Source organism: Corvus moneduloides, chromosome 10, assembly GCF_009650955.1.
Source record: "Corvus moneduloides isolate bCorMon1 chromosome 10, bCorMon1.pri, whole genome shotgun sequence".
NCBI classification, from domain to species: Eukaryota; Metazoa; Chordata; class Aves; order Passeriformes; family Corvidae; genus Corvus; species Corvus moneduloides.
In genome coordinates, this window is record NC_045485.1 from 4,561,901 (window position 1) to 4,575,416 (window position 13,516).

A 13,516-nucleotide genomic window follows, 5' to 3' on the forward strand; every position below is an offset into this window, starting at 1 on the left:
AAAGGCACCACTCAGATGGCTCCAACCAGTCCAGCTTCCCCCACAGAAAATACATTTTACTTGTGAAAAGCAGCAGGAATTACTTTTATTCCTATGAATAGCCAGGGAGACCAAGTTCCCTGACATCAGCCAGCCCAGCTGGCAACGCTCCTGATCCATGTGACACTTGTGTCCTTCAGTGTTGGTGATGCCAGAGACCAGAGACCCCCTGGGCCACACAGGGTTCCCTCGAGTGCTGGCACAGTCACAGCCACCCCTACAACTGTTTCCTTGAGGAGCAGGTGAAGCTGGCAACAGGAGCTCTGCCCACTGTAGGAAAGACAGAAGAAAAGGGGAGCAGGTAAAATGAAGCAGTGCTGGGAAAGCTGTGCCCTGCCAGAAATCCCTTTGGCAGCTTAGGGCAGAGCAGTTCCCAGCCCAGAATCTTCCTGTGCTTCTATCAGCTCCTTATTTCACTCTGGGGCAGATAGTCTTTCTTCCTCTGGCTGCTTCCTTTGTGGGAAGCAACCAGGGCATGAGGTTCCTCCTCCCATGGCTTCCATGCCTGTCCCTCTACAGGGACTCGAGCTCTGAGGCTCAGCTGTGTCAACACGTGCATGTGCAGGCACCCAGCTGGGTACATCTGGCAAGCCAGGGGCACTGCACAGCACAACTCCCCAAAAGCCTCCACTGTGCAGTGGGGCTGAATCCTGGGCAAGCCCTGGAGCTACTCCAGCCCCAAGGCAGCCAAGCCCCCTCCTCAGAACCTCCCCCTGCCACCCCTGAGCCCAGGCTGGTATGGGCAGCTCGCACCCAGGGGCCCACCCCAAGAACCTGAGTGGTGTCCGGGGAGCAGTTCCAGGGTCTATGGGGCCAGGTCCCGCTCCAGCTGCTCCACAGCCTGCACGAGATCTTGCACAGCTCTGTCCACGTCTGCCCGTGCCGTGCTGCGCCCCACGCTCAGCCGCAGCGCGTTCCGCGCCACCTCCAGGGGAATCCCGCAGCTCAGCAGCACCGGGGAGGGCCTGGAACACAGCCAGGGGGCAGAGGATGGACTCGAAGCTGAGGAAGCCCCACACATCAGCAGGGAGCCTCACTGAGCTGCGTGAGGAAGCACATCTGCAGATGCACTCCAGGCAAACCTGTCCCCTGCACAGCGCACCGCTTGCTTTCCAGGGGCACCCAATCCCACTGGGTTTGTTGCCCTATGGGGAATCTGGCTCTTCTAAGAAGAACCTGTTCCATGTCCCTGTGGGTTGGCAGCTCTGCCAGGTCCACAGGGCATTGCTCTAGACCAGGCCAAAAGCACCCCTATCCCCATATCCCCTAAAGGAGCCATCTGGAGGGCCAGGATGGGCTGGAGCAGGACAGTCAGGCACAGACACAAGGCAAGCTCTCTTCTGGTAGTGCCAGCAGTTCAAAAGTACTTCCAAGCTCAGCTGGATCACCAAAGCTGGGAGGGACAAACTCCTTCCAAGCAGCAATCGAGTGTTCCAGCTGTGTCTCCTGCAGTAATCTCCTTAACAGCCCTTCAGCCCCTCTGGAAAACTCTGTACCCTCTTTGTTCCAGGTGATGCTGCCCAAGCCACCCACTGTCCCTTTCCCTGCCTGTTTCCATCCCTCCCTCCTGCTGTCCTCTGGGAAGACACCCAAGGGCTGGAAAAGCTGTCTGCTCACCGATCCCCCTTCTCAGAGTGGCAGGCAGCCCCGACGCTGGCAAGGAGCACCTTGCAGTGGGCCAGCACCCTTCGTCCTGCAGCACAAGCAACACAAGCACAGCTTTCCCAGTGTCAAGGCTCTCTCCAGGGACTACTCCTGCCTCACCTCCCTGCCCACCAGCCAAGCACCCACTAGTCTCAGCCACAGGTGCTGGTGAGGGGCAGGTGCTTGGCTGTGCGTAACCATCACGGGACAGCAGTAGGATAAGAGCTACCTTGAAGGCCTGGGCCCAGGATGGAGAAGTTACAGGTGTTGCAGAGTCGCTTGGAGCCCTTAAAGTGACTGTTGAAGCAAATCCTCTGCTTCCCAAAGGAGGCCTGGAGAAATCAGAGGGCTGTGAACCTCTCTGGGTTCCCAAGAGGAACGTCCTTATGAGGGGGTGGGCATGGCCAGAGGGACATACTCACCCTGGTCCAGGCCACACATCCTGCAGCCTGAGACTGCAGGAAGGGACCAGATTTGCTCACCTCCAGCGTGGCCTCCAGGTAATCCCGGACATCCCGCATATGAGCCTCATAGGCCTCCCAGTTCTTGCTCACTAACTCTGCAGCCTGAGAACACCCAGACAGGCTCCACCAGTGACCCTTGGACACCTCCCTCTGTGCGTGGTCCCCGGGATGTGAGCCCAGCCTGGAACAGCCTCTGCAGTGCCAGGTCCCCTGTGTCCCCTCTCAGTGCCCTGTGCCATGTGAGCTGTGTGACTGCCAGGGCTGCAAACCCACAGCAAGCGCCCCAAAGCACCTCCTTCAACTGGCACCAGAAAGCCCCACCGCCTTTCCCAGTTCACCCTCCCTCCCACATCCCAAGTTTGTCCCTTCTGATGACCAGGGAGCACAAGTGTCAGTCTCTGTGCTAGGTTTGCACTGCTCACCCCATCCCGACTAACCTGGCCAAGGCCGGCGATCATCGGGGTGTTCTCAGTGCTGGAAGGGAACAGGGACCAGTGAGTTATTTCTCAAGACCAGAAACCCAACCCTGAGACACAGACATTCCCTCATGGGACCCCTCACTGCTGGCAGGGGGTCCTGGACACCTCTCTGAGGTGGTTGAGAAGGAGGTGGTTCCACCCTAAGGTTCCACCCTTGGTAAAGCCTGAGCTCCAGGGAGTTTCCATGCGTGGATCCATTTCCCTGCCGTGCTGGGCTGCTTGCCCAGGGCTGGCAGGTGACAAAGTGCCAGCTCAGCTTGGACAAGGCAGCCCATGTGGCTTGGCCACCAGCCAGAGGCCCAGCTCTCCAGGTAACCACCTGCCCCCTTACCCTGGCCGGAAACTCCTCTCCTGTCCCCCTCCGAAGAGCATGGGGTGCAGCGGGGTGGCGGTGCCGGGGCCGCGGGCGTACAGTGCTCCGATCCGCGGGCCGTGGAACTGCGGGGACAGCCACGGTGACCCTGGGGACACTGACACACCGACAGTACTGACAGTGCTTCCTGCCCTCCTGCCCAGATCTGAGTGCCCTCCAGGGCTGGCCCCTGCCCATCGCACAGGCGCAGGCTGCTGCAGAGCTCTTCCCCATCCTCAGTCTCCTGCCCCCCAGCCCAGACAGGTTCCGCAGGAGCGAAGTCTGTCTGCAGAGCCCCACCCAGCAGGAGAACTCCGGCCACCACGAGGTACCAAGCTGTGTGTCCCCCTGGCAGCCCAGCAGAGATGTCACACAGGGTGACTAGCAGCAGGGCCACGCAAGCAGGGCCACACCTTGTGTCCCACGATGGTCAGGTAGTCCACGCCCAGCTCCTGCACGTCCACGCGCCCCTTGCCAATCATCTGTGCTGCATCCGTGTGCACCAGGACCCTGGGCAGCCCCTCCGCTGCTCTGCGCTGGTTGAGGGCACAGACGCGCTGGCTCAGCTCCGCGACGGGCTGGTGGCAGGGAGGAGGGTCTGCATCCCATTCTGCTACCTCCTGTCACCGCCTCTTTGCGAGGGTGTCCCCACCCCATCCCCCTCACTGCCCACACTCACCATGATGACCCCTGTCTCATTATTGGCCAACATGAGGGAGACCAGGCAGGTGTTTGGCCGGATGGCAGCCAGGACATCGTCCACCTCTGCCTGCCCGCTCCGTGGGGACACAGGCACAAAAGTGGCTTCTGCAGGCCAGGAGACAAGCCCTGAGGTTGGCTGGGTAGGTTGAAAGTGCTCGGGGCTGGCCTGTGCCCCGCTGGGCAGGGCAGGAGTGTATGGAGCACAGGCACAGAGCAGGGAGGTGTCACATGCAGCTTGGGGGAACGCGGGCACTAAAGGGGAAAATGGTGCCCTTCTCCAGCGGGAGAAAGTGGAACATCACAGAGCATGCAGGATCTTGCCCTCCTCCAAAAACACCAGCAGAGACCCCCCATTCAAACCCCATCTGTGCCTGTGCCACTCACCTGCCAGGCCCTCCCTCCCTAGCTGCTCCAGCGGCAAGCGGATGGAGTCATGCTCCACGCTCGATGTCACGATATGTGGTGTTCCCCGGCTGTCCCCTCTCCAACACTGGCTCTCGTGGAAGTGCCTGCAGGCAGTGTGGATCACCATGTTGTTCGCCTGAAGGGAAGAAAGAGAGGGAAAATGGAGGCTCAGAAGGAGCACAGTGCCATTCATTCCCACCCTCCTAATCGCTGCTTGCTGGAGAGGGGGTGGTGGGCAGGGATTCCCAGGAAGGGGGTCCCCCCTGCTCCCACCTCCGTGCCCCCTGAGGTGAAGACGATGTCCTCGGGGCGGCCTCCCAGCATCCTGGCCAGGCTCTCCCGTGCGCTGCCGATGAGCTCCTTCGCCTTCCTGCCTGCAAGACCAGACCTGGCAGCTCCCGCGGGCTCCCATCACCACAGAGCCCAGCCCGTCCTGGTCCCTACCTGTGGGGTGGGAGCTGCTGGGGTTGCCCCAGGCCTGGCACATGGCATCCCATACGGCCTGGGCCACCTCGGGGGCCAGCGGGGTGGTGGCGTTGTGGTCCAGGTACACCTTCCTGTAGGGCAGGGGCAGATAAGGGGTGCTGGGGGGCACACAGGGGAGCAGGGAGTAGGGCAGGGCCTCACCCCTCCAGTGAGTCACACTGCGCCTCCGCCGGCTCTGTCCCCGCGCCCATCGCTGCTGTCACCGCTGCTGTCACCGTCACCGCTGCTGTCACCGTCACCGTCACTGTCACCGTCACCAACCTGGCACCGTGGGTTACCGACAGGGGGGACTAGGCCCCTGCCCTGCCTGGGGCACCACAGCCTCCCATCACCCTGCTCCGTGCCCCACAGCCACGGCCCCACCAATCAGCTCCCTGCTCCCTGCCCCACAGCCACGGCCCCACCAGTCAGCTCCCTGCTCCCTGCCCCACAGCCATGGTTCCACCAATCAGCTCCCTGCTCCCTGCCCCACAGCCACGGCCCCACCAGTCAGCTCCCTGCTCCCTGCCCCACAGCCATGGTTCCACCAATCAGCTCCCTGCTCCCTGCCCCACAGCCGTGGTTCCACCAATCAGCTCCCTGCTCCCTGCCCCACAGCCATGGTTCCACCAATCAGCTCCCTGCTCCCTGCCCCACAGCCAGGGTTCCACCAATCTGCTCCCTGCTCCCTGCCCCACAGCCATGGTTCCACCAATCAGCTCCCTGCCCCACATCCATGGTTCCACCAATCAGCTCCCTGCTCCCTGCCCCACAGCCACGGCCCCACCAATCAGCTCCCTGCTCCCTGCCCCACAGCCACGGCCCCACCAATCAGCTCCCTGCTCCCTGCCCCACGGCCCCACCAATCAGCTCCCTGCTCCCTGCCCCACAGCCACGGCCCCACCAATCAGCTCCCTGCTCCCTGCCCCACAGCCACGGCCCCACCAATCAGCTCCCTGCTCCCTGCCCCACGGCCCCACCAATCAGCTCCCTGCTCCCTGCCCCACAGCCACGGCCCCACCAATCAGCTCCCTGCTCCCTGCCCCACGGCCCCACCAATCAGCTCCCTGCTCCCTGCCCCACAGCCACGGCCCCACCAATCAGCTCCCTGCTCCCTGCCCCACAGCCACAGCTCCACCAATCAGCTGCCCCGTTGTAACGCCCCCTCCCCCCCCAGCTCCCCTCTCCCCGGGCCGCTCCGCCCAATCCGCTGCCGCTGTTCCCATTGGCCGGGCCCGCGAGCGCACGGGGCTCCCATTGGCCCCCGGCGGGCGGCGCGCGAGCCCCCGTCCCCCTTTCCCCCCCACCTCGGGCCGGGTGTCACTCACGCGCTGCTGGCGCGCGGGCGCGAGGCGGAAGGGGCGTGGCTCGCGGGGCGGCGCGCTTCCGGCGCGCGGGGGCGGGCGGTACTTCCGGGACGGACGCAAGGCCGGGGAGCGGCGGCGGCGCTTCCCCTCCCCAAGATGGCGGCGGCAGCGTCGGAGCGGGTCCCGCGCCGCGCCCCGCGCAGGCTCCGCGCCGCTCCGCGCGCGATGGCGGTGAGCGCCCGGCGGGGGGGCCCGGGACGGGCAGCGACGATCCCCGCGCCGGGCTCGGGCGGGCGGGCGGCGCCCGGGGCCCGCCGCGCCGTGACTCAGCGCCGCACGGCGAGGGCGGCCCCGCGTGCCGCGCCCGGTGCGGGGCCGAAGCGGCGGGAGTTGTTCGGGGAGGCGGCCGCGCCTCGTGGCTCTGCGCGCCCCGGGCGGGCTGCGGCGGTGCGGGCCGTGCCCCGGGCCGCGCTCCGGGCCGGGGGGGCAGCGGGCGGTTCGGGCGCTGTGGCGGGGCAGGCGGGCGGGACTGCGGACAGGGCACGGCCGGAGCTGCGTCCTCGCTGCGCCTCCGCCGCGCCTGCCTTGCTGTAGTTGATAAAGTGAAGTGCAAAAGTCAATTAAAGGCAAATTCCCGCACGCAGGCGCGCCGTATTAGGCTCTGGAAGCCGCTCCGAGGAGCGATAGGCTCGCAGAGCAGGGGCTGGGATGGGCTGGGCTAACGCAGGCGTCCAACAGCGGCGGAGCGCCGCAAAGCCCCGCGTCCCATTGGCCTCGGCACGGCTTACATCGCCTTGTTTCTGCTGCGGGGAAAAACTGCCTCGTTTGACACACTTCTCTGTTTTCCTCCTGTCTTTCAGGTTATGTCGTAACCACAGAACCGCCGAGCAGTGATGGAATCACTGGATACTGAGGTGAGGGCACGGAAGACCCTGGGGACTGTGGAGTACGTGGAGTCTTCGGGCTTTGCCCAGGGGGTGCTTCCCACCAAGAAGGATGTGGTGCAGAACATGCTGTACCTGCTGCAGCCCAAGAGGGCCGGCCAGGCCCAGCGCTCCAAGGAGGACGCGGCCCAGCTGCTCGCAGAGCACCTGCAGGAGCACTGGCTGGTCTGCAACCTGCACACCATCGCCACTCAGAACATAAAGAAACTCATCCTCAAAATGTACGAGGAATTCACCCGGTTGTACCAGACCAGGAAGCAGAGACAGAACCAGGCTTTTTCTGAGCGAGCCGACAGATTCAACGAGAGTTCGGAGAAGCTCTTTGATGTGTTTTGTACAGACACACAGATGAGGGATAAACTGGAGGAGTACAGTGGGATAAAAATGACTAGCATCGAGTGGAAGTTTCTGGAAGATCAGAGGAGTGAGAGGAAAATGTACTATGAAGATTTCACAGAGAAGCAGGAGCTGAAGATGATGGAGAGAAGGCAGAAAATACAGTGTCTGGAGCACTTCAGGAAGCTCGCCAGGGAAGAGAAGGAGGGCAGCAAGGCGAAGGAGATGAAGTACAAGGGCGAGGAGCAGTCGGATGAGGGCACCAGTGTGGACGAGCTGTACCCCACGGAGGAGGAGAACGGTGGTGCCCCGGCCTTCTCGCTGCGGGGCCGGCGGAAGCGCCGCTGCACCACAGCCGCTGCCGGCACCGACCTGCCCCTGGAGGGCGAGCACATACGGATGAGCATCCGCAGGGTCAGGCCTGGCTTCTACGAGACTGTGGAAAAGGTGAAAAACTGCTAGCGCCCGCCGCAGAGAGCGGGCAGAGCTGCTGGAGTACAAGGTGGCAATGCACACGTTAGGCAAGTTTGAAATCCCACCATCCATTGGAAGTGATTGTTGCAGATCCTCAAGCCAGAGCTCAGGAACATGCTGCCTCCAGGGAAGAGGGCTGGGATGATGACAACGGCAGCAAGGACTAAACCACATGGATTTGGAAGGATGAGCTGTCAGCGGCCAGCGATGCCAAGGCTCAAATGCAGCGGATGATCCAAGGTTACGTAGCATATAAGCCTCTTCTTCCAAGGTCCTGTCTGCATCCGTGGGGTTTGGAAGTCTCTCAACATCTCTGAGCCAGCGGTGGCCTAACAGCATGAATCAGGACTCAGATTTACTGCAGGGTAATAACTTGGACTTGTTGCTAACAGAAAATCCGTGTGCTGAAGAGCCCTGGCTCCCCTGGCTGCAGTGGGGGTGAAAGGTGCTCTGCCCCTTCCTGCGGGAGCTGGCGTTTCTGCCAGGAAGGAAGTGGGTTTGCAGTGTGTGTCTCCAGCCCCGGAGAGGCACGCTGTGCTTTTGGGAAGGGACTGCTCTCCTGCTCGAGGAGCGGGCAGAGAGCAGTAGACAGTGGAGTGCTTTGGCTGTTAAAGCATTGGTGATTCTGAATGTTTTATTCTAGATTCTATTTTAACGACGTTTCCTTGATCAGGATAAACCTTCCCATAACTGGATGAGTTTTATAACAAAGTCCCTAATCTAGGATCTGGGGTGAATCCTAAATGAAGTGGTAATGTTTTATCTTTGGGGGGAGGGGGGTAACATAGGGGAAAATGCAAATTGCATTATTTAGTTTTAAGATGAGAGTAATTTTATAAACTGGTATCCTGCCTTTTTAGGACATAGGGAAGAAAAAGCCTTCCCAGGTGTAGCTGTGGTGTTCACAGCAGCAGGCACCCAGATCTGGGCTTGCTCTTCCACCCCCGAGGTGGTGCAGGCCAGCGGGGGGAAGATGGTAGTTTTCCACCCAGAGGTTGTTTGAACAAAGCGTGACCCTCTTGCCCACGTACATCCTGAGCAGTGACGTATCTGTGACTTTTTTAGTTAGAGTTGCTTTACTGGTTTTTAAAGATGAGAGACTTGACCTTCCAGTGAAACCCAGTGCTGGAGATCTCTCTGGTGAGATTCCCAAACCTTGCCAGACCACACTGAAAATGGAAAACCCCCAAGTCTCTATTTGTCCACAAAAGATCTGTGGTAGAAAGAGCGCAAACTTGCCTGGTTTTAAAATTTACCTTCCAGTGTGAATGTTGGTTTCCCCACTCCAGTATCTCAACTTCTCCCCGTTTCTTTCCTCTCCGTCCTGCACATCATTTACTGACATTTACTCGTGCTCTTTCATTCTTTGGCTTTTGCTCCCTTTAACAATAAATGCATGTACGAATAATTTTGACAGTTCATTTACTTTTGATGAATCAGTCCTTGGACTGCTTTGAAGTCCTATGCCAAAGGAGGAATGAAATGCAGAGCAGCTGCTGGTCCCGCGGGACACGGTGGCCCCGGCCGGGCTGCCCGGGCAGGCTCCAGCCTCGGCCGCCTGGCACGGTTCCGTCCGGCTGCGAGCTGCGTGTCCCTTCCAGGGACCCTGCTCCTTAGTGCTGGAGTCCTTGCTCTGTGTCTCTGACAAGCTCTCTCTCCATGGTAAGTCGCTCCAAAGTATTTAGTGCCCACCGCGTGCTCTGCACCACTCGTAGTTTTACAGGTTTGCTAGCAGCACCCTCGAGCCTCTGCTGCCTGAGGCTTCACAGCCTCCCTCCATCTCCTCTCTGACATGCTTCACTGACCTCCCCATGCAAATTATGTCACGTTTAAACTATTTGCCTTCCAGCCCTGAGGTGCTGGATTGAGCCTCTCACTGGGTCTCTACACCAGCAGCTCTGTATCAGCAGGGAATATAGCCAAGCTCAGACCTCGCCGAAGTAGAAGTTTTTTAATAACTGCTGTAACCCCCCTTTTTATTACAGATATAGCTGACAGTATAAATGCTCGTGTGTAAAGCAAATCCACCGGGGTTGGCTCGGATATGGAACACAGCTGTATAGTGCTTTATGATTTTCAGGGATTCAGGGAATTTAAGGTTGTCAGATCTGACTTCCTGTCTACCACAGGGAATTACATTTCATTCAGAAGCCCCACACTCAGCCTGCTGGTCTCAGTTGAACTGATGTGTCTGACAGAAAGTCGAGCTGAAGGTGTCAGCAGTCTGCTGTCTTCCTTGTTACCTACTTAGTGATTAGTCACCTTCACTGTTTCAAAAAAAGACAAAAAAAAAAAAAATCGACCAACTTCTAGGCTGTGATTCTTTTCACGACATCCTGTACAGGCTGAGCAGAGTTTATCACATTGAAATCATATTTGGGTTTTTTTAACTGGGTTTGACTGTGGATAGAGCCAAAGCCTGGCTCTGTTTCTGCTGCAACAGGGGGAAAATTTCTAAATCATGTATCCTGATTACTCTTCTTTGGGACCATGGTGCCTTTTTAATCAGGACAGTAAATCTTGTCCCAGGATTCTGTACTTTTGTACGTTAACAGTTGTTGACTTTCCTTTTTGGTGTGTCCCAAATAAATTAATATAACATATCTCTGGGCTTTTGTTTCTTCTTTCTAAAGGGGGAGGAAAGATGAAACTGAGGCTAAAATAAATCTCTGCTTCAGCTCTCCTTCTTGGGCCCTTGCAGGAGCAGCTGGGCTGCGTGCAGGTGGAGCTGCTCCCATCCAGACAGCGTGGTCAGAGATGGGAATCTGCCACAGGGGCCCACATGGAGCCCCTTTTTTCAAAGATGCTGGAGCCTGGAGCAGCCAAAGGTAAGGGGAGAGGAATAAAATCTCTGCACCTGGTGGCAGCGTTTCATGTGGGCTCTCAGTGTGCCTCAGGCCTGATGGGATTGGCATCAGAGACAAAGGTGGGGACTCCCTGCCTTCCTGGAGTGGTCCCATGCATGGTATTCCACTGCTGCCTGTTCTCTCCTGACTGTGGTTTCAGGGATGATGTTTGAGATGAGTGAGGGGCAGTCGTGTCCAAGAGAGACGCAACAAGGGTTTGCACCACGGGACTTGAGTAAGGAAGGGAAATTGGAAAGGAGGAAATGCTGGAAGGGGCGTGTTGGTGTCAATGGCTTTTGCAGGAGGGAATCGAGGTGCATCCCAGGGGCTATAAATACTTTTGCTGCATGCTGAATCACTGATTTTACTGGGCATTTGGGGAGAAACACTGTCAACCTCCACCCCTTGAGTCCTGGTTTCTGCAGGGGGGCAGTAGAAAGGAGAGGGCATCCAGAAAGCCCTACACCCCAGCCTGGGCCCCTGGCAGCCAGGCAGGGCACATGCCAACCCCAGGCAATAGCTGCCTTTTTGCAGCCCTTACAAGTTCCTTAGAGCTGCCCAGGCTGGCTGCGAGGTTGTGCAGAAAGACTCGCCTGATTTCCCAGCATGGACGTGCCTCTTCACATGGCCACTGCTCTGCCTGCTGCCCCTCTCAGAAAAGGGAAGGAACACAAAAAAAACCAACCCAAAATGCAAATCATGGCACTACTGAGTGGGCTGGATGTGGAAAACAATGTCTGTGACTCAGCACAGAAAGAGTCACAAAGTTGGAATTTAAAACAAGTCCAAGCCCAGCACTGTGGGCATATGGCTTGTAGAGTGTTGGGCAGTGCCTGCCCACGAGGCAGCTGGATGGGCAGGGGGAAGTGCCTATCCTAGACGTGCCAGACAGCTTAACACAGGGTGACAGTGACAAATTGTGGCACTGCAGGTGGGATACTGGGGAAAACAGTGTTCCCAGGAAGAGTGGAGCAGACCTGTGAGGCTGTGTCACGAGTGTGCTTGTGCTCAGCACCTGTGGCCGGACTTGGGCAGAGCTCAGGGAGGGGAGATGAACCTCCTGTGTCACCTGACATCCACGTTTTGTCCCCTGGGGGGATGCATGGCACAGGTGGTGGTGAAGCCATCCCCACTGTGGCAGAGCTGGGCACAGAAATCCTGGTGTGGGGCACAGGAACCCAGTACACCACCTGCCCGACCTCCATCCGATGGCTCCCACTGCCTCCACAGGAAAAATCCCCCTGAATACTGAAAGGAGCTGCAGGGCGAGCCTTTCCATGGGCAACCACATTAATTTATTAACCAGACACGTGCAAGGGTATTTCCTGCTCTCGCCAAGGGTGTGGTGGTGTTATTCTTCCTGACTTTCTTGACATCAGATGCTTCCTCCTAGCACAGCTTTCGAGCCAGCAGATACTGCTGCAGTCTTTTAAGACTCAGCAATGAAAGTTCCTCCCGGTATCCCCTGGCGCCGCTCAGCAGAGTCCCCTCTTGCACCATGCTCTGGTCCTGCTCGGGTCGGGGTTTGCCCTGCGGCCTGGGGACAGCTGTGCACAGCCACAGCACCCCCGGCGGAGCCTGCCGGGCAGCCCAGACACACCTCCAGAGGGAGGGAAGCTAGAAATTGATCCTGGGGAAATCCAAACGCCTGGGAATTGGGGTAGGAGCTTTTGAGCTTTCTCTTTCCCAACTACCTGGTACAGAGCAGCCAGGCCCCCAGACTTTCCTATGCCAGATGTTTTCAAGGAGCCAGCTTCCCCCTGGCTCTAAGCTTTTTGCAGCTCCATATCCCCAGTTTTGGGAAGTGGGTATTGACAGAGCTGTGGGCTGCACCTGACCAGGTATTCCCTGGGCACACTCGTGGCACTGCCATGGCTCTGGCAAGATGTTTGCTTGTTCAGCATCTTCAATTCAAACCCAACACACCTTTTGTGGAGTTTCTTTGTGTGTCAGTGCTTCCTACTGCCCCACAGAAGCAACCTCAGGAGACCAGTTCGCTTAATTGGCCCAGCCTCCAGCAGCATTTTATATCCCTTTGCAGGCCGATGTGCTGCAAAATCACTCACATCTTGGCTCCCCCGTGTCTGGAATGCATTCATTATGTGAGCACCCAGACAGTTCCTCCTGCAGTACCCTGTCTTTCTATCTTGAGACAAAGCACATTGTCCGTGAGAGATGTTGGGAAGGGAAGTGGAGAGTGTGGGGGGAGGACACACTCAAAGACACCCACACCCCCCTCTCCCCACGCTCTTTTGTTGCCATCACACTCCCAGCTCTTGGGCCCTTACTTCCCACGTGCTCCTGCAGCCGAGTTTCTGGATGAGAGAAGCAGGTCCTGTGGAAAGTCCAGAAATTTTGGGAGACACTTGGGTGACCGCAGAGATGAGAGATGGGAGCCCCTCCCCAAGACCTCACAGACCCCCTCTCCCTGGACACCCCGCGGTGTTCCCCGCGGGTTGGGTGTCCTTCACCAGCGGCACAGCCGACCCCACGCCGGCTGCCGCTGCCCGGAGCTGGGGAGGTGCCTGACCTCAAGCCCGGGGCCGGGGGTGCGGTGGCGGCGCGGGGACAAGCCCAGCCCAGCCCAGCCCAGCCCCGCCGCGCGGGAGGGACGGGTTCAGGTTACGGCCTCGGACAGAAATGACTGGGGCTGCGGGAGCCCAGTGAGGTTTCTGGTGCCGCGGCCAAGGTGTATTAAAGGGAAGTGCCCGGGGACGGGGCAGTGCAGGCTCCGGCGGTGTCCCCGGGCATGGCGGGGCCGGGCAGCGACGGGGACCTGCGGCGCCTGCTGAAGCTGCACCGCACCGAGATCGCCATGGCGGTGGACGACGTCTTCCCGCTGCTGCACGGCCTGGCTGACCACGACGTCGTCCCTGAGCACATCTTCAAGGTGAGCCTGCGGAGCAGGACAGGACGGTCATGCTGTGGGGGCTGGGGCCGGAGGGCAGCCCGTGGGCCGTGGTGTGCCCGGCAGGAGACGCTGAGCCGGACGGAGCGGGAGGGCTCCCACCGCGCCTTCCACGCGCTGCTCACCTGGCTGCTGGGCCGCGACGCCGCCG

At 59.3% G+C, this 13,516-nt stretch overlaps 2 protein-coding genes across 8 annotated transcripts; one reads left to right on the forward strand and one right to left on the reverse strand.

Annotated features, from left to right (window-relative positions):
* Positions 1 to 60: 60 nt before the first annotated feature.
* Positions 61 to 5,926, reverse strand: SCLY (selenocysteine lyase). Of its 7 annotated transcripts, none has more exons than XM_032119229.1 (14): positions 5,879 to 5,926; positions 4,713 to 4,832; positions 4,530 to 4,642; positions 4,359 to 4,459; positions 4,065 to 4,221; positions 3,658 to 3,785; positions 3,392 to 3,556; positions 2,958 to 3,064; positions 2,585 to 2,621; positions 2,166 to 2,249; positions 1,913 to 2,015; positions 1,657 to 1,732; positions 814 to 1,004; positions 61 to 309 (listed from the first exon to the last, which is right to left on the reverse strand). In XM_032119229.1, exons 2-13 carry the CDS (start codon positions 4,760 to 4,762, stop codon positions 845 to 847), a joined length of 1,281 nt encoding a protein of 426 aa, XP_031975120.1. In that variant the 5' UTR covers positions 4,763 to 4,832; positions 5,879 to 5,926; the 3' UTR covers positions 61 to 309; positions 814 to 844. The 7 variants fall into 7 exon arrangements, with proteins under 7 accessions (XP_031975120.1, XP_031975115.1, XP_031975114.1 ...); XM_032119224.1 differs by having other exon boundaries at positions 3,658 to 3,806; positions 5,858 to 5,913; XM_032119223.1 differs by lacking the exon at positions 5,879 to 5,926 and having other exon boundaries at positions 3,658 to 3,806; positions 4,713 to 5,020.
* Positions 5,927 to 5,957: 31 nt separating this feature from the next.
* Positions 5,958 to 10,214, forward strand: LOC116448596. Its single transcript, XM_032119230.1, has 2 exons — positions 5,958 to 6,088; positions 6,718 to 10,214. The coding sequence occupies exon 2, from the start codon at positions 6,751 to 6,753 to the stop codon at positions 7,597 to 7,599; it is 849 nt and encodes a 282-aa protein (XP_031975121.1). The 5' UTR covers positions 5,958 to 6,088; positions 6,718 to 6,750; the 3' UTR covers positions 7,600 to 10,214.
* The last annotated feature ends 3,302 nt before the right edge of the window (positions 10,215 to 13,516 follow it).